Source organism: Spea bombifrons, chromosome 8 (assembly GCF_027358695.1).
Source record: "Spea bombifrons isolate aSpeBom1 chromosome 8, aSpeBom1.2.pri, whole genome shotgun sequence".
Lineage (NCBI taxonomy): Eukaryota > Metazoa > Chordata > Amphibia > Anura > Pelobatidae > Spea > Spea bombifrons.
This window is the reverse complement of record NC_071094.1, coordinates 28,721,889-28,746,057: the sequence shown is the minus strand read 5'-3', so window position 1 is coordinate 28,746,057 and position 24,169 is coordinate 28,721,889. Positions and strand designations below refer to the sequence as shown.

Below are 24,169 nucleotides of genomic sequence, written 5' to 3'. Positions count from 1 at the left end.
AAACTGTGAATATGATAGTAAGAGAATTAACATACATTTACAAATGATTAAATACATCGGGGTCACAGAAGACCATGGAAAATTAGTCGAACAAAGGATTTTATAAGGTGTATTTTTATAATCTGAGTAATATGTGAATATATTTAAGTATATGGACTAAATATTGTGTACATTAAAGAGTTCAAAAAGCCACTTTATATTGCACATTTTATCAGGGATTATATATAACATTTTTTTTACATTGAGACCTTACAGGAATTGAATCAAATAATCTGGTGCATGAAAGTTGAGCTATCACTGGATTTCTACTTCTAGTTCTGATATGATATATTATGATAGATGTATCATTATAATTTGTTACCCGTCTGTGTTTTTTTTTCTGTATGACTGTATGTTTGTGTATTTCTGTATGTCTGCTTGTATGGGCTTGTGCATTCCTCATAGGTGCTGTCAATTCTTTGCATGTCTCAAAGTCACCAGTATATTTGTGTCTCTGTTTGTATATATATATATATATATATATATATATATATATATACAAAGTCCAAAATCAACAATTGCACACCAATCACCACTTTTTTAGCCCGGTGCCAAGTAGCTGCAACAGCAAATGTTATAATATCCAAAAAATAGTTACCGGCACTCCAGGGACTTCTTTAAATAATCACTCCAGAAACTGCAGTTTTCTAATCAACGTTTCAGTCTGTTTATTAGACTTTCATCAGAACATATATACCGTATTGGCTCGAATATAGGCCGCACTTTTTTCCCCCACTTTAAGACTTTAAAGTGGGGGTGCGGCCTATATTCGGGGTCTAGCGCCCGACAGGCGCCGGGCAGGCAGCGGGGTTAGGATACAGATCCCCCGCAGCGGTGCAGGGGACCCGTATCCTACTCTCTGATACGCTCAGACAGCCTCCCCTGCCAGCACTTCCCACGGGGGGGGTGCCGGCACGGGAGGTTGTCTAAGCGCATCGTGCGGATGCGTTTTACCTCTGCACCCCCCGCGGACTTACCGGAGCAGACTCCCGGGTGTCTTGCGGGGTCGGCGGGGGACGTCTACGCAATACAACTTCCGGTGCCGGATGTGCCGCACCGGAAGTTGTATTGCGTAGATGTCCCCCGCCGGCCCCGCAAGACACCCGGGAGTCTGCTCCGGTAAGTTGGGGAGGGGGGGACAGTGGCAGCATATCTCGGGGAGGGAGGACAGTGGCAGCGTATCTCGGGGAGGGAGGACAGTGGCAGCGTATCTCGGGGAGGGAGGACAGTGGCAGCGTATCTCGGGGAGGGAGGACAGTGGCAGCATATCTCGGGGAGGGAGGACAGTGGCAGCGTATCTCGGGGAGGGAGGACAGTGGCAGCGTATCTCGGGGAGGGAGGACAGTGGTAGCGTATCTCGGGGGGCGGGGGGGGCAGAGTGGCAGTATGTTTTTTTGGTGCTTTTTTAAAGAAAAAAACTTTTTCTTTAAAAAAGTACCAAACTTTTAGGGTGCGGCCTATATACGGGGGCGGCCTATATCCGAGCCAATACGGTATATAAAAACACACTTGCAAAACAACTAAATATCCAGTTATATGCATGCAGGTCAGACCAGCTGTCACATCCACAAATGAGACCCTCACTTCCTTCTCTGGAGGCCCCGACACCTTTGTGGTCCCACACACACACGCATATCTTCAGGTCACCAGGCAGTTGGGAGCAAGAACCAGCGAGGAGGGTTACCCCACTTTAAAGGCAAAACATGTGTGAGCAGCCAGAGAGAAAACTGCAGTTGAGGCGAGAACATTAGTGAGAGAGGGAGCGAGGGAGTGAGAGAGAGTATAAGGGAGGGAGTATGTAAGTATGTATGACTGTATGTATGTTAGAATGAGAGTGTGTGTGTAAGCATGAATGTGTACAAGTAAGTGTTTGTGTGAGCATGAATGTGTTTATATGTGAGTATGGATGTGTATGCATGAATGTGTATGTATGTAAGTGTGAGTGTGTAAGTTTGTGCAAAAGTGAGAATCTGTGTAAAAATGTGTGCCAGTGCATATGAGAGTTACCTGGTGGGGTTAATAAAATAAACCTTCGGGGTATAGGGCCCAAGTATAGCCTCCCTTAAATCCTGCTCAGGGAGGTGTTATTTTCAAATAAAACAAACCATTGGAGTAATGATTTCCCTCACCCCTCCAATACTGTACAATAAACCATTAGGGACATTTATGCCCCCACCACTCTTTTGCACATGATTGTGATTTCAATGTTTAGCCAATTGGCATGTACCCACAGCTTAGCGAATAGACTCCAATGTCCTTGTTTCATTTTGGCCGTGTTTTCACTGCATCAAAAGACAATGGTGGAAAAATATCTGTTACATTACAAAGCCATCGTTTTGGAATCTTCAGCAGAATTGTGTGTTATTGACATTGTGGCGCAGAAGGAAAGCATTTGACAGATGGGTCATATTTTAAAAGTTTCAGTAGAAGGCATATAGCCTCCTGCCCTGGCATCTTGGTTTTCAAAGTGATCTACCATGTAGGGATAAAGTCATTAGAATCATAATAGCTCTCGGGCGGTTTACCCTTAAAAACTAAGGTTATTCTTCCCATGGCACAGAAAAAACAGTCTGGCTTTTAAATCCTCATTGTTATAGCTCTTTTTCTATGTTCGAAGGTCATGCAGGAAGCCATGAGGCTTGCACAGCATGGGAGTTCAGAACTACCAATGGTGCCTTTGAAAAATATTTATCTGTTTTTTTAAACTTGGTTCAACAGTGCTCATTAAAAGACTACACCACAAACACTTATTATAGGAAGATAACGAACTAACCTTCACATTTCACCCCATCTCTTCTGCTACTGGTTAACTCTATGGTGGCCTGAGGCATCTGCAATATTGAAACCAACTACTCACTAGAACGTAGAATGATTTCCCTGTGACAGTGTATATCTTTTGGCCAAAAGGTTACACAAATTGCTAAAACGGTGCTAGAAGCATCTGACATTTTCCAAGAAATGTAGACTAACCTGCTACCTGATCTTCACTACTTTTTCTCCTTGCAGGTTGTAATCCTCGGCAAACACACAAGAGGCTATCACTATATGCTCGCAAACCTGGTAAGAATTTTTATTATAAGAAGCATATCTACTTACTGCTGGGTAGTATTTTCTATCAGAATGAATGTCTGATTTCATTATCGAGAAAGAAGTTGCATAGTGGGTTTTCATCCCAAGGTCTGTGAGAAATAATTTTGTCAAATACAGAAAAAATATGAAATATTGCACATTTCTTTACCTCTTTGATATTGCATTATGCTCTGTTTTACACGTTGCAAATATTAAAATGCATTGGCTTCTGTTGTGTCATATTAGAAGAATCTTCCGTATAATAAAATAATAGGGTATCGGCTAATTTGTTCTCGCTAAAATTTTGCTGACATCATTTGGACAAGTGGAACATTTTGTCTGTACTTTGTATTAAAAAATATATCTGGATTTCAGATGCATTACCTAATGTTTTTTTCCCGGCAGATCTTTAATGATGCAATATATTATTCAGAGTATAGTGTGCTGGAATTCTTCTGTACCGAATGTCAGAGTTGTCAGTTATCATTTTAATGTTGTGACTTATGTTTATCAAACCTTCCTTACAGAAGAGTTTGAGATTGGGCTCAAAATTATTACACAACTAGTAAGGTCTTACAAGAAAGAAAAGCCAATGCGATGTAGGGAAATGACGGAAGGGCCGAAATGCTGAATTACATCTTAACAGTCTACATCTGACAAACAAGAAAAGGTAGAGATGTTATAAAAAGCCATCCACACTATTGATAGCAAGTAGAATTAGATAGAATTTTATAGGTTAAGCTGGTGTATGGAGATAAGTGAAATGGGGCAGAACAGAATATTTTCCCATTTTTAAAGTGCAGAGGAAGTACAAAAAGGAAAATAGTTCCATATCTCCTATACAGTACCTCTTTGGGATCTAAATCTCTATGTCCCTATTTCCTGATGCCCTTCTTTTTGAGGAGCTCAGAATGTTTGGAGGGAATGTGTCTATATGCAGCCCTTAAAGTCACACTAGCAACAAGAAATATATTTGTAAGTTGATTCATGTAAATAAAATTATTCTATGTAAAATAAAATGCATTGTTCAGTTACATAAGTAATTACCACCTAGATGTACCTCCAACCACATCAAGTCTCTCTCAGGGCCGGACTGGGAATGAAAAGCAGCTCTGGAAATATTTGGGCACCAGATATTGTGTGTTCGAGCTCATGTGCCCACATGCCACACCCAGAGCTATAACTAGAAAGCACAGGGCCCCGGGGCACCCCAACTTCACAAGCGACATGTCCCAGGGTGCCACTTTTGCCCCAAACAGCTTGTCTGTGCCATCTGACCCCCAATCATGTCTGTGCCGTCTTTGCCCCCAAGGCATCTTGTCAGTGCCCCCAAGCAGTCTTCCCGTGTCCCCTTGGTCCCTAAAACAGCCTACCTGTGCCACCTCAGCCCCTGAAACAGCCTACATGTGCCACCTCGGCCCCTGAAACAGTCTGCTTAATTCATTAATTTACTCACTTATTCATTCATTCATTCCCCCTTTCAGCCTCCTGCAGCCATACCTGCAGATTTCACTGGCCTGGGGGCTGGCCAAGCAGCACTGGGGCTGTGCAGATGTCCATGCTGCCTAACGGCTGCCTAACGTGGGCCTGCAGCTTACCGCTGTGGTGCCTGCACACTGCGTGAGGTAACTTAATTTTCTCCCACCCCAAAAAGAGAGTTTCCTTCATAAGTAGAAACCCAGTTTAAACTCTGTTATTTGACGCCACAAGGGAAAGGAGAAGTGGGACCATTAATATTATAACCGTTCCATAACAATTAATACCATAACCGTAACTGGGATCGGAGTAAAGAGGTGATTACAAAATCTTTAAATAGACACGCAGCCTAGTTATTAGAACAATAACTCACAACTGTGTGATATGTGGCAAGAATTGCTGCTTCAACTGAATGCAGTAAATCAATTGAAATCTTTCTGAAAACAGAGCAGGTATGAAAAAATAATCCTTTGTTTATGGAGGTCACACAATGAAAGAAAATGAAGCAACTGAGAAATAACTTCTCTGTTTAACAAACTTTAACTATTAATGTATGAATTTAGAATACGTAAAATAAATTTCTGTAAAAAAAGAAACAATTAAATTTAGCTTTTGATTATTCTGATTCTTTTACACATGTTAATTCAAACTATTTCAGACTGACTACATATTTATAAAGGTATTTCTTAGAAAAGGGTGTCTTTAAACTGTTAGTTTTGTTTTCAGTGTATGAACTTAGAGACTAATGCACCTTGAAGTAATTTGTCTGTGGAAATGTCCATTGAGCCCCTATTAAAGAGGAATTGTTGCCATTGGCATAGTCTGGCCTAGGCCGACCAGGCCTCTCTGCTGCATAACAATCGCTTAATTGCAGAGTTAAAAGCGCCCAACCGGCCATTAACACTATGGAGGACTGTGCTGTGTTGGCACACCCTCTATATTTAATTTCCACATCCCAGCACTCGGTAAGGATGGCAGCTCAGAGGGGGCGGCTGGTGGTTCTGCTCTGGGTCAGGTTTAGGGCAGCTCCAAAGGTAAGCACTAAATACGGCCCTGACTGACATCATAAAACAGCTTTTAACATAACTAAATTCATTTATTAAAGCTACCTAAAGCTTGTGCTTTTTATTGTTTTGGAGATATTTTATTTAAAAGTTTACCTCATGGGCGGCGAGATATGTGTTTTTTTCCCATCATTATTTTTTGGATGATACTTTATCATGGACCAAAGATGAGGACTCAGTAAGATTGGTTGACAACTGTATAGCAGATGGGGGTATGGTGGACAACAAAAAAGAGGAAATACTGATTCCAAAAGTTACCAACAAAGGGGAACCAGGAAATATATATGTGTAAAAAATATGCAGACTTGAGTAATTCTAGAAAATGTTCTATGTAATCTAGTTTATGAAGACATATTTCCCAAACTGTAATAAAAAAACGAAGAAATATATTTCCCCCAAATGTTAGCCAACAAGAGAGAGGAAAACAAGTAGGATTCTTTCTCAAAAATGCTCTTTGTATTCTAGCTCATGTAAAGTAGAATGACTGTAAGAGAAGATTGGCCAGTTTCTTTATTGATATGTTGACCATCTAACCCTGGCAAAAAAGTTAACACAGATGTTATATGTTATAAGTATCCTAGAAAATAGTTCTTGAGCAATTTCCATTGACAATAATCTCCCTCAGAAATCTATTGCCAGTGCTGATATGCTAAAGCTCCATCTGGACTTATAGGAAAGTGCATTAGGTGGCATCCCACAAACCTTTACTGGATTTTGTAACTCAGACATAAAGTCTAGACCCTTGGAGAATGACCACTGTTAAAATGTTATTCTGTATAATTCTAGGGTTTCACAGGCGTCACACTGGACAGAGTTATGCACGGTGGAGCCAACGTGACTGGATTTCAAATCGTGAACAATGAAAACCCAATAGTGCAGCAATTTGTACAGAGATGGGTACGTCTGGATGAGAGGGAGTTCCCTGAGGCAAAGAACGCACCTTTAAAGGTACAGTATTCGTCAATTTTATAGTTTGGTTGGTTCTTTCAATTTTTGCAAAGGAATCCATATCAAATTTAAAGACTCACAATTCAAACTATATTTAAATGATTCAATTTATCATTGAAACCAAGAGTAAACCTGATTATATCAGCATCAAAAAGAGAATCGCCTTATCTAGATACTGATCTAGAATGTTTGCTCGCGGGTAGGGCCCTCTTTACCTAATGTATCAGTTTACTTTAGATTAGTGTAAATTTATAGTAATTTAAGTAAATTTAAAGTAATATAAGTAAAAGATGATACTAATAGTAATAATAACAATAGTAATAATAATAATAATGAACAGATGCAAATCCTACTGATTAAAACTAAAATAATCAGTCCTGGGGCCCCAACCTGTATGAACTTCAACTATACAAATGCACATCTCATATGATGCCGAAATATTATGTACTTATCTGTGTTACAAAGGAAAACAGCCACATCAATCAATTTTACTTAGTTAATACCCCCACTAGGAGAAAGAATAATAACATGCATATTCAGGGAGATTTTCAAAGTCAGGTTTTAGGTCAACTCATCGGGGCATTGATTGTGTTGAATCCAGAATTAGCTGAAATCCCACAAGCCTATATAAAATAATTTGCTTCATTATAAATTAAAATTGGGTCACCATCAGCAAAGTGCTACATTCCAGTGGCCTTAACTATACATTTTGCTTATCTCGTCCTGGTGGTAATTACATCAAATGGTTTCTTAAAATACCCCTGCTCTAGCTGCAATTATTATATATTGTTAACAAGGCTACCAAGGCTACTGACATGTATACGTGCAGGGTAGATACACCCCAACATCCGGTATTTTGTGCTTATTTCATAATGCTGATCTCCTTAGAAAAAACATGAATTGAGCACTTTAACCCTTTTAAGAAGAAAGGCTTTTTTTTTACACAATTACAGGAGCCTTTTCAACTCTAAAAAAAAAAATAGCATAATTTAAGAAAGTTTAGAAAATGATTATTTGCCTGGAATTTTCGTCAGTCCCTGGCATTTTTAGGCAAGTATTAGAAGATACATCGTAACTATGTAAGTGCTTGTTTTTTTCTACACATCATATATTTTTCATTCAGCCATTTCCTTGCCAACCTTTTATTTCAAAAAATGTGGCACAAATACAACTTCATTTACTTTTTTGCTTCGATTCCTTGCAAAGAATAGGTGCCAAAATACTGTTTTATAAACTGCATTACTTAGATAAATTGAAAAAATCAAACTTACATTTGCAAGAACTACATTTTTTTTACTATTTCATATTTGTACAGGAACAGGGTTTTTTCGGCTTTTTACATTTTTAAATATTTAATTTAATTTATTTATTTATATTTATTCCTCATTAGAGAGCTATGTAACCAGAGTACAGATATTTTAGGTCTTCGCAGACCCCAGGCACATTAGAGTACCTTATTTTACATAGTTATAGAATTATTTATAGTGGTGAATATAGTTATAAATTATGTGTTGAAATTCAAACCTAACTCTAACCTTTTTGACATATTGCACATCCTGAAAATAATGGGTAGGTCAAAGTACACCCAAAGCTAGGCGCAGACTAGCCATTAAGTAACCCGGGAAAGGGAGTGTAGAGTACAGCAGTGTATGTTGGGCAGGAGGTCTCATGTATGTCACATTATTGGGTTCTGGCCTTAAAGTGCTGGGACCAATTTTAATCCCGAGTCCTGCCTGGCCTAAAGCAAAAAATCCACTTTTATTTTCAATATGCGCAATTCATCAGAAGGGTTAACTGAGTACATAATACATTTTGTAATTAAATGATTCCATTAAGTTTGAATTGATATATTTGTGGTTTAACTGCATGTAATTACGAGTATGTTGTTTAATTGATTTTCTTTAAATAAATATAATGCATTCACTGGAGTTGAATTTCATTTCATTTTTCCAATAATATTTTACTGAGATTTATTTGATTTAACTACATTTAAGGGAGAGAAAATTATCTAACCTCTTAATAGGTTTTTTTTAATGTGTGCTTTTCATTTGTTTAGAAAATGTATAAAATATTGACCTTTTGGTTGTTACTTTTTATGTTTGCTGTTACCATGGTGCTTGAGAAAATGGTGGGAGGTTATAGAAATAATTTAATTATACATCTGGCAATGAAAACATTTTAACCCCTAATTACCAATTGGGTTCATTGTGGAGCACAACAAAGTTCTATGCAAGTGTCATACATTTTCTTAACTAATGGGAAATTAATTACTCATTCTGTTGCCCGATATCAACGTAACAGTATTTTCTAGAACTGCCTATCAGACAAATTATAGAGTAATATGTTAATAATCTGTAATCATTCCTTTTTTATTAAATTGTATGGGGGGAATATTCCTTTTTCCACTTACCCCAAAACATTATAGTAAAAGTATATTATTATTATTATTATTATTAATATTATTATTATTATATTATTATGTTATAGTAATGTACTAATTAACAACAGGATCAAAGTTGCAACTTTTTCACTTTAGATGGGAATTTATATACTGAATTTGAGCTGCTCGATGGGTGCATTCGATGGCTGGCCTTTACATGCTGTTGTGCCTATAAATCGGTTTAACAAAATAATTGTACGGGCACGTTACCCTAAACTAAGTCTTATTAAATGTTAATCCGTAAACTATAGAACAGACAAAACAGCTTTGAAATGAGTTTATAGTTCACGAGATTCTGCTGGAAGTCCTAAAACAGTGGCGTTCCACAATTATTACTGTTCTGTTTTTAGTTACTTGTTCACGTTGCCCAGAAAATGCTAATTCCCTAGAAAATATATGTTAATTTTAACGTTTTTCACTATTTCGTTTTGGATATAGTACACATCTGCACTGACACACGATGCGGTGTTAGTGATAGCCGAGGCTTTTCGATATCTGCGAAGGCAGCGGGTGGATGTTTCAAGAAGAGGAAGTGCTGGAGACTGTCTGGCAAACCCAGCCGTGCCTTGGAGTCAAGGAATCGACATAGAAAGAGCACTCAAAATGGTAATAAGTTCCATTATTTTAATGTCGTATATATTGATTGCTTATACTTTTGTGTTTTTGATTTACGTTTGTACCATGACCATATTGGATGGATTTAAGTACACATGGTGATTAATAATACTCATCGAGTCACATACATAAAGATTTATTTTGCTGAACATTCCAAAAGCTTTCATAATTTCCAGATTTTGATCCCAAAACGTGGGGCGTTCTAGTTTTCAAATATATTTGAAATACATAAAGAGATTTATCAAAGTACAGAAGGGATGCTTATCTCAAAGGAGGAGAACAAGAGGTCATGATCTAAAACTAGACGGTCAGGGGCAAAGTAAAGTGTGCACTTTTTTGTTATCCCTAAACATACTTTTAGTTACAAATGGAGGATTATCGATAAAAACAGTTATTTATATGAAACAGTGGGAATATTTATTTAAATGAGGAGTTATTTATAAACAAATCCGGCTGATAATTTCTAACCAGTGGAATAGTCACCATAGCTACTAGTGGAATGTTCTTTGTTAATATGGCCAACATCACGAAATGTGTTGCTTAGAACAAGATAATATTGTATCTAGACTTTCCGTTTAATAAACCATGTAGCTTAATGGTAACTGGAAATGTTTAGGTCATTTTACTGCCATTAAATATCAAATAAATAAATATATATATATATATATATAAAGCATTTGGGGCAGTTTCCAAATGTCATCATTCTATCTTGTGCCTCTGCTCTTTCCTTCATCCAACACATTTGTGGTTTGCAGGTTACTCTGCGAGTTGGATTGCTATTTGCAACTCCCAGTTATTGTACTGATGCGAGAAGCCTTTAGTAGCTTTAAGGGATCACACAGCTATAGAAAGTGACAGCAGATAAGAACAATTCAGTCAATCCAGTCTGCCCAAACTCTGAATACTTTCCTTAAAGCCTGGGCTTATCCTAAATCTAGCTTTATGCCTAGCCCATGCTTGCTTAAACACCTTCACTGTATTAACATCTACCACTTCTGCTGGAAAACTATACCATACATCCACTTCCAAAGTAGTATTTCCTGATGTTACTTTTAAGCCTTTGCACCTCTAGTTTAAGACTATGTTCTCTTGTTGTGGTAGTTTTTCTTTTTTTAAATAAACTCTCTTCCTTTATCATGTTGATTTACTTTAAGTATTTAAATGCTTTTATCAAATCCACCTGTGACGTCTTTCTTCCAGGCTATATATGTTAAGATACTTTAACCTTTCCTGGTTAATTTTACCCTGTAATCCATGAATCATTTTAGTATCCCTTCCCTGAACTTTCTCCATCTATATCCTTCTGGAGATACGGTCTCCAGTACTGTACACAATACTCCAAGTGAGGTCTCACCAGTGATCTGTACAACCAAGAATGTCCTGCTTCTCAGTTGCATTGTCTACCTACCTTTAAATCCTCTGAAATAATAACCCCTAAATCCCTTTTCTCACATGTTAAGGTTAGGACAATATAAAAGATTCTATACTCTGTCCTTGGGTTTTTATGCCCTAGATGCATTACTTTGCATTTATCCACATTAAATGCCAGTTGCCACAGTTTATTGAAAAGTCTTCTATGGGGGACAGTGTCAAAAGCCTTCCCAAGCCTTCTTGTGAATGGGCACAACATTTTAGCTATTTCCTCAATTAGTAGATAATCGATCTCTTCTACTTGTCCAGGGGTCTATAAATTACACCTACACGAGTTACTGTAAATTTACCAAATTGTAATGTAACCCAAACTGACTCTATGTTCTCCTCACCAACTTGTTTTAGGTTAGATTTTATTTTATCTTTCTAATACAGTGCCACCCCTCCCCCTTTCTTGCCCTCCCTGTATTTTCTATATAAAGAAATACCCTGGTATTGTAATGTCCCAGTTATTTTTCTCATTATACCATGTCTCAGTAACAGCCACTATATCAACATTCACAAGTTCATGGATCTTATTTCCTAAACTGTGAACATTTGTAGAAATGACCTTAAGCTTGCCATTTAACACAACTGCAGGCACCTTCTGTCCTTGTTTTTTTTTTGGGGGGGGGATATATGCTTTCCCCTATTATCTGTACAAATCAAGCCCCCAGATCCACCCACTTGGTTACTAACTAAAACACCTTTCTATACTGTCTAGCCCGGTATTTATTACCCCCCCCCCCGTTCCTATATTAAAATATCCTCCAACCATCTAGCCATTCTCTCCCCAAGCACATTGGACCCTCTTGCATTCAGGTGCAATCCATCACGACTACACAGATCATACTCCAAAGCAAAATCATACTAGTGCTCTAAAAACCTAAAGATTTCCTTCTTGAAGACTACAGCCATGCAATTAGCTGCTGTATCTCCCGCTGCGTATCTGGTGAGTGCATGGCGCAGGTAGTATCTCCGAGAATACTACATTGGAGGTCATTTTCTTAACCTAAATCCCTAAAATTACCTTTTAGGACTCTCCATCTTCCTCTTACTATTTACTCATTGGTGCACCAAGACAGCTGGATCCTCGCCAGCCCCTCCCAATAATCTGTCCACTCTGTCTGCAACATGCCGAACCCGGGCACCCGGGAGACAGCAAACCATTCGGTTGCCGCGATCAGAGCCACAGATTACCCTGAATGTTTTCCTAATTATAGAATCCCCTACCACCACATCCTGCTTAGTCTTCCCTTTCTTCTTGATCCCCTTTACACTGGATGAGCTGCTTTCCTGGCTGGTAGGGAGAACAGTTTTTCAAGAAATCCCACATCGGAGTCTGCCTCCCCAACATGCTCACTTTAATCGGCTAATTTGTTGGGATGGAAAAACTCAGAACTGGCTTCCCTTTTCCTCTTCCCTCCCTCACTGCAACCACATCTAACCGTCACCCAGCTATGTGCCTGGCTCCCTTCTGACTGATCTCCTCCCTCATTGCTAGAGGCCCCATATAAACTCTGCTCAGTGAGCAACAGTCTCCTCTCAAGATTGTCAATCTCTCTCAATGTTTCAGTATGCCTCTTCAGAGCTCTAATCGCTTACACTTAGCGATATGGACCCAGCTACTGCTGTTCCAAGTATGCATACGAATGGCATGAGTGAGATCTCCAAGCGTGCTCATACTTTATGGAGTGATGTGTGTCCTTAAAGTTGAAATGATTAATTTCTGGCATACCTTTGTTTCTCTTACAACTCTACACTACTTTTTTAAATAATTTTTCATCTTAATCATTTTAGATTAATAGGGATGATGTTAATAATGTAAATACTTACATAAGTAAAGAATGTGACAACATGCAAATGATCATGACTTTTAGTTTTTGTGTTTGTGGTTGATTATGCTTTGTTTGATGAGGAAATGTGTAGTGCAGATTGTAGAAAGGTTTTTGAAGCATGAACATCTCCATTCTGTAAGTCTTGTATTTTAGTTTTCCAGCACAAACTGATCCTTATAAAAAGTGACATGTTTTCAGTGCTGAATGTCAAAGAAGCCTGTGCTCACTGAATAAAGCATGATACATTACATTATCCATTGGTTCCGCATGGCACGATCAATCTTCTATAAAACATCTGGGCAACACAAAATGCCTTCAGTTACCCTAATCCACATGTGACTAAGAAAATATATATGTTTTATTATTTAATGCTTGTTTCCAAACTGTTTTGTTTTTATGTGTGCAGTTGTTTAGAATATTGAAGAACATTGTAACCAAAACTGACACAATGAAAAAAAAGAACAATCTTCTTGTATAAATGGAATAGTTGATAAACTGATGTGTACCTCAGTAAACAGGCGGAATATAGTAAAATCCACTGGAGCTATTTGGTGCTGCAGTGCTCTGTGTGGCGATGTGGTGTAGTCCAGGCCTTATATACTCTACACTTATTTGATTGATCTACATGCAGCTTGTGATAAAAAAAAACAGATCCGAATTCCAGAAATCACTCAAGGGAGCCGGAGGTCTGTTAAAGACTTCCGATACCGCTCCCTTGCGAGCCTGCTCCTCCAGCGGCGGACATTACTGTCCGTCTCTGGAGGGGTGCCGGGTGCCGGCAAGTTGGCACCCCCCTGATGAGCGGCACCCGGTGCGGACCGCCCCCCGCTAGGTACGCTACTGATGCCTATATGCCTGTGTTTTTTACACATGTTAGCAATGGGAATTGATCAGCCACATTTTAGATTAAATAGGTAGTAGAATGCTAGTATTACAATTTCTGAATTAATTTTAAGGATATTATACACACTATTATTGTACCTGGAAATATATGTTGGCGTCATCATAGCTAACACTATGATCCTCTACATAGTCATTAAAAATAAAACAAAAACATGCAGCCTGGAGCATCAATTTAATTTCATGCAAGAACGATTATGCATGCATCACCTTGTAGTATATAATCACACAATTAAATATACCACAGTGCAAATATAGGATGCTATTATGAAATATCACCAAGGTTAATGGACCTTGCAGACAGAGCTTTGGTATTATCACAAAAAAATGTACAATGATGGTTTTAACTCATTTAGTATCAAAACAACAGATAATGCATTTGCAAATAAGGAAAAAACGTTCTAAACCAACTATTCCATGCATCCTCTTGAGACAAAAAAGTTTAGTATTACGGTATATCATAATTATTCTTCATAGTATTATTCATAATATTATCAGGTCTATACTGTGAAGGTTAGTTGGCTATGTTGTGTCACATTGGTAACTACATAGGTCTTTGTAGAAGGGAATGCCTGTACACCTAGAACAATGGATATGCTAAGGCTCTGTATTATTATATAATGTTTAATTCTTTTGATAACTGCTATAAAAGTAACTTCGATAAAAGGAACATAGTTTTCCAGAATTCTTTCTGTGTATGTTTATATTTAACTGAAAGTTACAAAATGGCAGTCTTCAATAAGGGATATCTTGTCTGACCCATCTAGGTACAAGTGCAGGGGATGACTGGGAACATCCAGTTTGACACGTACGGGAGAAGAACTAACTACACTATTGATATTTATGAAATGACAGCCACTAAACCCCGTAAGGTAAGTGTATAACCAGTAACTGCTAGACTACTTTCCCTTTACACAATTCTAATATGCTATGTTCTGTGGTTAAAAAATGAGTTTCATATTAGAGTACGGAATGTTTATAGATTCCCCTGATTGTTCAATGTGTAAAATATACAAACCAGGGCACAATAGGTACAAAAAGGGTACAAGACGTAATAAGTATATGCTAACTTTACAAATGCTGTATTATCTAAGAAGTTATAACATTTCTCATTCAGAGCAAGGGTTTTTTTTTAGCTTGAAAAATATTGCCTAAAGGCACTCTGCCTGTAGCACTGAAATGTTCCATGGTTGAAGAATAGAATGCTCACGGTTCTGAAACTCGAATAGTTAAGTTAACATACATCATTTTTGGACATAAAAACAAATGATTCATTTTCTTAGCTGCCAAGTGGCTTTCATTGCCATTCTACGAAGGTTTTACTTTGAAACTGGCCATGTGGGCAATTAATTGCAAAGTTAATGAATCCTTCTGAACCCAAATTGTTTGCTAAAAATCACATATTAATATCCAAGTTCACATTTTGTTTTGGATGCTGACCTTGAGTTCAATAAAAGCTTCTCTGGAGAAGTTTGGTAGGCAAGGTCTCTGCACGATGCGTCCTACCATTTAGTTTACATATATTTTCCTATTTTATGATAAAAGTCTATTTTAAGATGCTAGTAGTTGAGTTTTTTGTTTTCATTAGATTAAATCTTTCAGATAGATTCTAGTTAGTCTGCTCAATGCATATAACAAATATATTATTTTTTGACATTGTAATTGATGAAGGAGCAGGAGATAGTAAAGGTTTCTGGCCACAAAGGGCTAGATCTCCCTGCTCCTCCAGTAGGCCACCAGGGATAGCAAGCCCACTCATGTGGGTAAAGTATATAGATAGGGATAAGGAAAATAGGGTTCCCTGCTAATGTGTTTCAAAACTGGACTACTTTACAGGTTGGACATTGGAATGAATATGAACGTTTTGTGCCTGCTCCTGATCAGCAACCTGCAAATGACTCTTCCTCTGTTGAAAATAAAACCATCGTAGTCACAACTATTTTGGTAAGCTCATTCTAAAGTTTCAGTAACATTTGGGGGGATCTTTGGCCCAAATAATGAATCAATTCAAAAATAAAATGATGAAAAAACACTGATGCAAGATAACCCCCCCAATCAGTTCTACACAGTGGATCTAAATAGCAACTGTTTGCACAGGTGTTTGTTGAGTCTGGGGATACATTGCATCCTTCATTAACTGTTTAATTAGAGTTTACCCCCCATGGGGGTATGTATAATTAAAGCTATGGAAAGGTTAAATCATACATTTTACATCCTGCATCCAACTGACCAAGGGGTGGGGGTGAGAGAGAATAGATTGGCTTTATCAATTAATTATTATTAGTTAATTCATTATGCATGGGTTGAGAGTAAGATTTTTTTTTTAATTAATATTAAATAAAATATTTGTAATATTATTTATTGGTGGGATTGGCAACTAGCATACCACATTTCACCCTTGCTGGCAACTCTCTTAGGTTAATTAATGTGTTTGTTGAGCTTGCATTTTGATTCTCCTGCAAATTAATTGTTAATTCCTATGAGTGCAATGCGAGTTGGCAGTAGTGAATCTATGAGTTGGACTGTATATTGGTGCAAGTTTGCTGCTGCATAACTTGCATTTTCCAGCACCTCGCAAGCACTTGGCTTTTAGTGAATAGAGCTGAACGTGTTCTGCAGAGGATTCAGCAGAGTAAGTGGAATGATGTCTTTAAAAGAATACCTTAAATCATGCAGTGATAAAGTAATGCCTTAGTAACCGTCTTACATCTATAATTTGTTTTATCAAAGGAAAACCCATATGTTATGAAAAAGAAAAACTATGAGCAACTGGACGGCAACGATAAGTATGAAGGATACTGTGTGGACTTGGCAAGTGAAATCGCAAAGCACGTTGGCATAAAGTATAAGCTGTCGATAGTAGAGGATGGTAAATATGGGGCTCGAGACCCGGAAACTAAAATATGGAATGGAATGGTGGGCGAACTCGTATATGGGGTTAGTATTCAAGCATTCCAAGTATTAGTTTGTGCATTGGATGCAGAAAAGCTGTGATCTATAGTAAATTCTGTGTAAATAAAATAAAATCGTGTTTAAAGAGGGAGTCATTTATGGATACAGATTAAATGTCTAATTATTTGCATAATTTTTGCACAGTAACGTGCCTGCCAATCATTTCCTTGATGACTTACAGCTACACCAAACACCTGCATTCATGCACAGGGAGAGATCCTGCACTGTGTTCAATGCTGTGTAGATAATTGGCGCATACTTAGTCCCCTACAGATGTGATGTATTCATCATTCAAAATGTGTCAAACGCTTTATTTCGTATATCAAACTATCACATTCCATTATATAGTGGCACATGGATCCAGTTAGTAGATTATGATCGGGAACAAAATTAAAAAGTGATTTAATGTTCATTTGTTTGATGAGGCTATCAGGGTCAGCTTTGATGTTTGCCCCAAAATGAAAGATTTTCATTCAAAGATCTTGCTTTTGGGCAAATTTATTTTTGGAACAAAATCTGGGTAAATGTACTTGCTGTCTTCTGTGCTGCAGTCTTGCCTTCTCTTGCCATTATATTATAGAAAGCATAAAGATTATATTAATATGTTAAAATGCCATGCCGGTACATTGTCACATCAATATAAAAGGTTTAAAATTAAACAAAGAAAACTTGTACTGTAGACCATTAAAAAAAAACTAAATTTCTCTTGTTGCCAGCATAATACCCCCACTGATCACTAAAGGGTTAAATCCATATTTTTTCAATGTGGATGGTTTAATAATATACTGTATATCCAAAAGCATATAGATGAACTAGTGATAAATGATTGTTTTTTATTATTATTTGAGATACTCGGTAAATCTCTATAACATTTGTTATGTGTTATGTATTTGAGATACTAGGTAAATATGTATACATTTATCATTTTAGTATATGTTTCTCATAGCACAACTATGATTTTTTTTCTCACTTTAGCACAGACTGGCCCTTTACAAAGTATTTTGTTGTTAAATGCTGTTAGATTACATTCATTCATTTTTTCATTTTCTTTCCTTTTTACCTAAATTATGTGATCTGCAGTATTATCACAGCTTGACCAAGATTGACTCAAGCAGAACACAACCTTTTAGTTAAACAGTAAATTAATTTTTGCTTGGAATTGCTTTTAAGTCCTTTAGAGGTCGTGTATTGTCAGGGGAAATGATCGATCCATTTTAGAAGTCGATAAGTATTGACTGTGCTTGTGTGTTTAAAGAGCTGGCATCATATTCCGACATGTCAAAAGAAAGGCATTGATTTATTCCTGTAAAGCAAAATCCACATGGCTCGTCGTATGAATGTAATGTTATCTCATTTCTTCACGATTTAAAAACTACTTCAATGTCTCATTTCTGAAATTATATCTTCAATAATTGTACACATTACACTATGTTAAGGTGACGGCACAATATATCTGTCTCTCCGTATCTATATACAGTATACATATACCCTGCATTACCGGCTGTTATTCTGCAGATAGATGGTAAATAGATATTAGATAGATACTTGGCCTTTGGTGCATCTGATCAGGTCGTTTTTTGGCAGATGATCGGGTTCTGTGCACAAAACATTGATGCTAATGGCGTGCCAGTGCCCAAAGGATGCAAGTATAATAAGGCGGTAGAAGCTGGGAATGGCTGACCGTCACTGCCCTAGCATTAATGAAGTCAAAGCAGTTGGCGGGGATTGGATTCTATCACTATCCCCCAACATAGAGTTCTCCAAAACAAACCCTTATACTAACCTTCTGCTAAATGCGGGTCACCAGAAGAGAATAAACATTGTCTTTATTTAAAAACATCTGCTGCTCTTAGCATGTAGTGTATTTTTTTTAATGAAGGTTTTCAAAGCCAGGGCGGCAGATCCTGGGGGGGGGGCACCACTCTCAGGCGATCAAGCGCCCAGTATCCTGACGAACAATGTGATGGTTTCAAGGGAGCCCAACTGAACTACTTAGGCAGTGGAAGCTGCGTCATCAGAGCACACCCTCCATAGAATGTATTAAAAGGCGCCGTGCTTCTTTAAGATATGGTGAGCCAGGATATGTCCAAGGAGTATAATGTCCATAACGCCTTGGTGCAGATACCACAGATACCACAGCTTCGGAGGTCTAGTGGAGTCCATGCCTCGATGGGTCAGGGCTGTTTTGGCGGCAAAAGGGGGACCTACACAATATTAGGCAGGTGGTCATAATGTTATGATTGATCAGTGTATATATATATAAAATATATATATAGATTTATATATATATATATTATATATATATATATAGATAGATATATATATATATATACATAAATAAACGTATATGAAAAACTTAAAATATAATAAAAGTAAAATTAGGACATTAATGTCAGCAAAGATAAAACAGCCCAAAATTAGATTATTTAACGTTATATTATATAACAAATGATGAAAACAGAAAATGAGTATTTCAGTTGTGTAGGTAAATGATGTAAATTATATAGGATTGTACATTAAAATAATCAATGTATCTATTATAAAGCAAGAGTAGCCAATCAAATAATCATAGGATTTGTGTGATTGCTACTCTGTTTTAGATTGTTCCATCACTACAAATAATTGAACCAAATATCTCACAATTAACTTTATCCACTAAAAAAACCAAAGCTAACAGGCAATATATTTCAGTGATGGCTAATGTATTGTACAAGGCAAGTGCAAATGAGTGTATATTTTATACGTTCATTCTTTATATAACCCATGTGCTTCAGGACAAAAATACTCTAGTCGGATTCTTTTACTCTAGGTAAAAAGAGGCAATAACTGTTTTCAACCCATAATTATTGGTAAAAATGTTTTTTGCGTGCCGTCAGTCTTTTTCTGTAAAATTCAGTACAGGCTTTTGGCTTTCTGTCCAGAATAAAACCTTGTAAGGAATATTTTTAAAATAATGACATTAAAAATTGCTTATTTTTTTCTTACCTCATACATCATCCAAAAGCGATTTACCTTAAAAGCTTGCTGCTAGATGTTTTCCGAGTTATGAATTGTTAGCTTGTGTCAGTGTCATCAAATAATAATGAATCCTGTACTTTGAAGAAACAAAACCAGCACTTTCCTTAGAAATGCTCACTGAATGTGCAATTTTAAATGAGTTCATGCTTGATTTATGATCCTAATATAAAAGACAAGCAGATTTTCCCAATAAATAAGGCATTTTGCCAGTCTTGTAGAAATGTATTGAAGGTATATTTTGGGACTGCATTTGAACGGGTACATTGTCGAGACTTGTCCAAATTTATTAAAAAGTATTACGAAGACGTCATTTATCATTTCATGTGTTGTTGAAAGTGCTAAATATGAACATTTACTCACTCTGGATATTTATTTATTTTTTGATACAAATAGCAATTTTCAATATCTTGTAAGCTGTTGCACTAACTGAATTTTTTCCTTATGTTTTCAGAGAGCGGATATAGCCGTCGCCCCTCTGACCATTACTCTGGTACGAGAAGAAGTGATTGATTTTTCAAAACCATTTATGAGCCTGGGCATCTCCATCATGATTAAGAAGCCTCAAAAATCCAAACCAGGAGTATTCTCTTTCCTGGATCCATTGGCCTATGAAATTTGGATGTGTATAGTCTTTGCATACATTGGAGTCAGTGTAGTTCTTTTCCTAGTCAGCCGATTCAGTCCCTATGAATGGCATTTGGAGGACACCGATGAAGCACGGGACCCTCAGAACCCTCCTGACCCGCCAAATGAGTTTGGGATATTTAACAGCCTTTGGTTTTCCCTGGGTGCCTTTATGCAGCAAGGGTGCGATATTTCTCCAAGGTTTGTTCCATATCACTCCATCACCTTCTTGCATTTTATAGTCATACACTGGTGCCATGGTGTATATATGTTATTTTCACATTTAATTCCAAAGAATTTATCATTTTTATTTAATTTTGCTTTACATTCCACTCAACACAAAGCTCCATCATATTGCTTGCTGCCATCCTCCATGTATAGTTGGTATGATCTGCAGTACCATCTATACATGCCTGCTTAAACTTATATTCACCATGTTGAGACTGTAAAATGCATAGGGTCTTTATCTTTCCGCAACGCTTGGAGGTCTACCGTGTTTTTGCTGCATATCTCATTTTACGGTCATCTGCTTGGTGCATATAACATATGCCGCTGTGCCAAAATTACAGCTGATTGCGCTGCAAAGTAAATGCAACAGCAGTTTAATTGCCATTCATGCCTGTCATTCCATATGCTATTATTTTCCATTTTTTGTCATTGTTTCGCAATTTGCATGTGTCTTCTTGTGTGTGTTTTTTTTTCAGCTTCTTGCCAATTTATCATACCTTATTATTTATTTAGAATGGCTTTTAGCACCGTTCACAGCTGTTAAATCAACCATCTCTTTTATTGTGCCATCTAATTGGCCATATACATATCGATAGGAAAAATTGCCAGCGATGTTGAATTGTGCTTTAGATGTATTACATTAAAACCCAAATATTATTAAAGTGGAATTGGTGAATTGCCTGAGCTACTAGCAGCATAAACATGACTTTCTTTTCTATTGCTCTTTAAAGCCATCATGTGCTTCCTCTGCTGTTGGTGGAACTAAATTCTGAAGATGCACTGCCACCTCTTGGCAGTGTGGGATCATGGAAGTTGTGTTAAAATCCGATCCTTATTTATAATTTTAGGAATTACGCACTTTAACATTTTGTTATTCTGAGTCTTGTTGATTATTTCTAACCTGCTGCGGCTTTGCAAGATAAATATTTTTATCAGACATAGGATCCCGAGTCTAGGGTTCAAAGTTGTGTATATTTTAAACTTATTTCACTTATGTTCTAATGAAAAGGGGTTCTGAGTAGTAAATCAGTTATTAAATGTACAGACAATAAATTACACTAAAATATGAGAGGTTAAAAAATAATGTTCCCACACCAACCATGCATCATGCCCCATTTAGTAGGAGCAGCTAACTGGTGTTGGCGCTTTATAACGCATAGGGAGTTGAAATGTTCAACTTCATTACAATTTATCACTGATTTACTTTGTGCTTTGCTACTTTACAGAGTTTTTAAATATGTTGTTTCGCCCAGCACAGTGGTTATCCAGGAGAGCTGATGACAATAACCCCTTGCAGCCAGTAGAGGGCAGCAATCACTAACCCAAAGATTAGCTGTATCTCCTGTAATTCAACCACACACATTTGAATTAGCTCTACTATTCTGAGGCCAAAGCAATGAAAAGGTGAAAAGAGAAGAAAGTGAAAGAGTATGGGGTTTGGAAAAATAGATAATATTGAATAGATGAAGATGCCAAGGGTGGTAAAACAAAACAAATTAAAGATAACAAATTGCTTTGCCAGTTTAGCATGTATTACCTTAAACCAAACCTAAGATTTTTCTATTCTAGGTACAGGTTATATGTTGGTATACATGAGAAGCGTTACGCAATTTGGATGTGCATGTGTCCTGGTTACAATCTTTATGTAGCTTAAAACATTGCACGTATTATGATCTCAGTATCTTAATACCACCTGATTATTGTTTATGAATGAGAACAAAATAATTTAATGACAATAAGTGACATCACTAAAACACAAGCCTCAATTTACATGCAGGACCACATCCCCCCACAAATTGGGAAATATTTTGGAGGTCTAAATACTTCCCAACCCCGCTTTTGCAGTGGGGAGCATAGGCCGGTTGGGGAAATCATCTGATCTCCTCTGACCAGTATAGGGACCTGTAAAATCGATGCTATTGCAGCTCAGACCTCCATTGTAGTTCTCATTTTGCCTCCTTGTGACAATAATGTTGTGACGTGGATATTTGTGTAAGGCAGGGAAGGGGCTATGCCTTTCATCTCACCTACTCACATGGCTGGCCCTCCCCGTACCCACATCTTGCCATACTCTCAAACACAGTTGTCCCAATTTAGACACCTAAAACGTTAGTAGTATAGATTGGTATACCGGTAATTTGAATACAGATTGGAGTAGGTAGAGCATTTAGCTACAGCCTAAAACACATGATATCTAAGTAAGTTTTTTTTTTGGGGGGGGGACTCCAACCCTGATAAAAGATATCCCTAGTTTACAAGTAACAGGATGCAACAGACCCATCAATATACATGTCTGCTATGCTGTGTCAGAACCCAGCTCAGGCCGTAGGTCACTCACTTGTGTCATCATTGTAGATAACATGTATGTCATCATTCTATAAGTGATATGTTGACATTTTTCCATCTTGCATTTTTGTTTGCCATTTGTGTGTTTGAGTCCACGTGCCTGTGTTGTTTGACAGGTGGGCATTAAATGTGCTGTTGCCCAGTTTTGTAAGAATTAGAATAATACCTTGCAAAACTGTACTCATTGGTTTGTCTTAACCCGTAAAATGTAGAGATTTCATATGCTAGTTTTGCTCAAACTGCAAAGCATGGAACATGCAAAAATACTGGTATAATGGTGTTTTATTATTAAATACAATTTCATAAAAATTTTATATTGACCTCTGATGGCCAACCCAGCAAAATAGCAATCCACCTGACATTAGTCATAATCTAAAATAAGAAAAAAATTGTCCTGTGACACTCAAATGGTTAAAAACTATTGTATTTTGGAAAACACAATGACAAATACATTATTTTTCCAATATTAGTAATTATATTTTTATTATTCTTAATCGAAAGTAGGGGGCAGGGTATAGATCATACAACAAAGGGGTTATTTGTCTCCCTATTGTTAAAATGTGCACAGCGTATTCATGCAGCCAAGACAAGAATCACTGGCTTTGAAAAGAGCAGAGGCATCCAAGGTTTTCCATTTTACATGTTTCCTATCTAAATATTGTCATCATTTCTCTTCTGTGCTTCCTTTTTACATCATCTCTAAAGGTACGCCAATTTTATTTATTTTTTATTTAATTTTCACATTTCTGTTTGTCCTTGATATTTTGTTCATTGTAACACAAATCGCACATATAATATAATCGCACTTATTATAAAGGATAGTCTCTGTTTGGAGCCCAAGTCTCTCTTTATGAAGACTAATTTTGTTTTGTCAGTGAGAAGTTATCCTAGCTGTTCTACAGTCCCAAAAGTCACCGTTATATATATATATATATATATATATATATATATATATATATATAAGCCATTTGGATTTGTGGAAATGTCTTCCTTTGCCTCTTCTTGTTCTTCTGTCTTCTGCCTTCTTTCTTCATCCACTTCTCCTTGTGTATTCTTTCTACTTCTGTTTCTCCCTGAACCAGGCCTCCAGGGGCACTTCTGCAAAAAGGTGTATTCTCAAAGGTCATGGGGACAGCCTCTACCCCGTTCCTTCAATTGAGGAAAGGGTGTTCACGGAGGCTACACCTTTGTGCATAAGTCAC

The 24,169-nt window shown here is 37.3% G+C and overlaps 1 protein-coding gene across 3 annotated transcripts in view; it reads left to right on the top strand.

Moving 5' to 3' along the window:
- The window catches only part of GRIA3 (glutamate ionotropic receptor AMPA type subunit 3), a 109,223-nt gene that overhangs the window by 74,105 nt on the left and 10,949 nt on the right, over positions 1–24,169 (top strand). For 2 of the 3 annotated variants that reach the window (XR_008355311.1, XM_053474235.1), the window contains exons 5-11: positions 3,046–3,099; positions 6,435–6,596; positions 9,475–9,642; positions 14,567–14,671; positions 15,636–15,743; positions 16,530–16,736; positions 20,221–20,594. Coding sequence is in view for 2 of the 3 variants with exons in the window: in XM_053474235.1 (XP_053330210.1) it covers positions 3,046–3,099; positions 6,435–6,596; positions 9,475–9,642; positions 14,567–14,671; positions 15,636–15,743; positions 16,530–16,736; positions 20,221–20,594 (1,178 nt within the window). In the remaining variant the exon portion in view is untranslated. The remainder of the gene's footprint in view (positions 1–3,045; positions 3,100–6,434; positions 6,597–9,474; positions 9,643–14,566; positions 14,672–15,635; positions 15,744–16,529; positions 16,737–20,220; positions 20,595–24,169) is intronic. The other variant, XM_053474236.1, reaches the window with a different exon arrangement.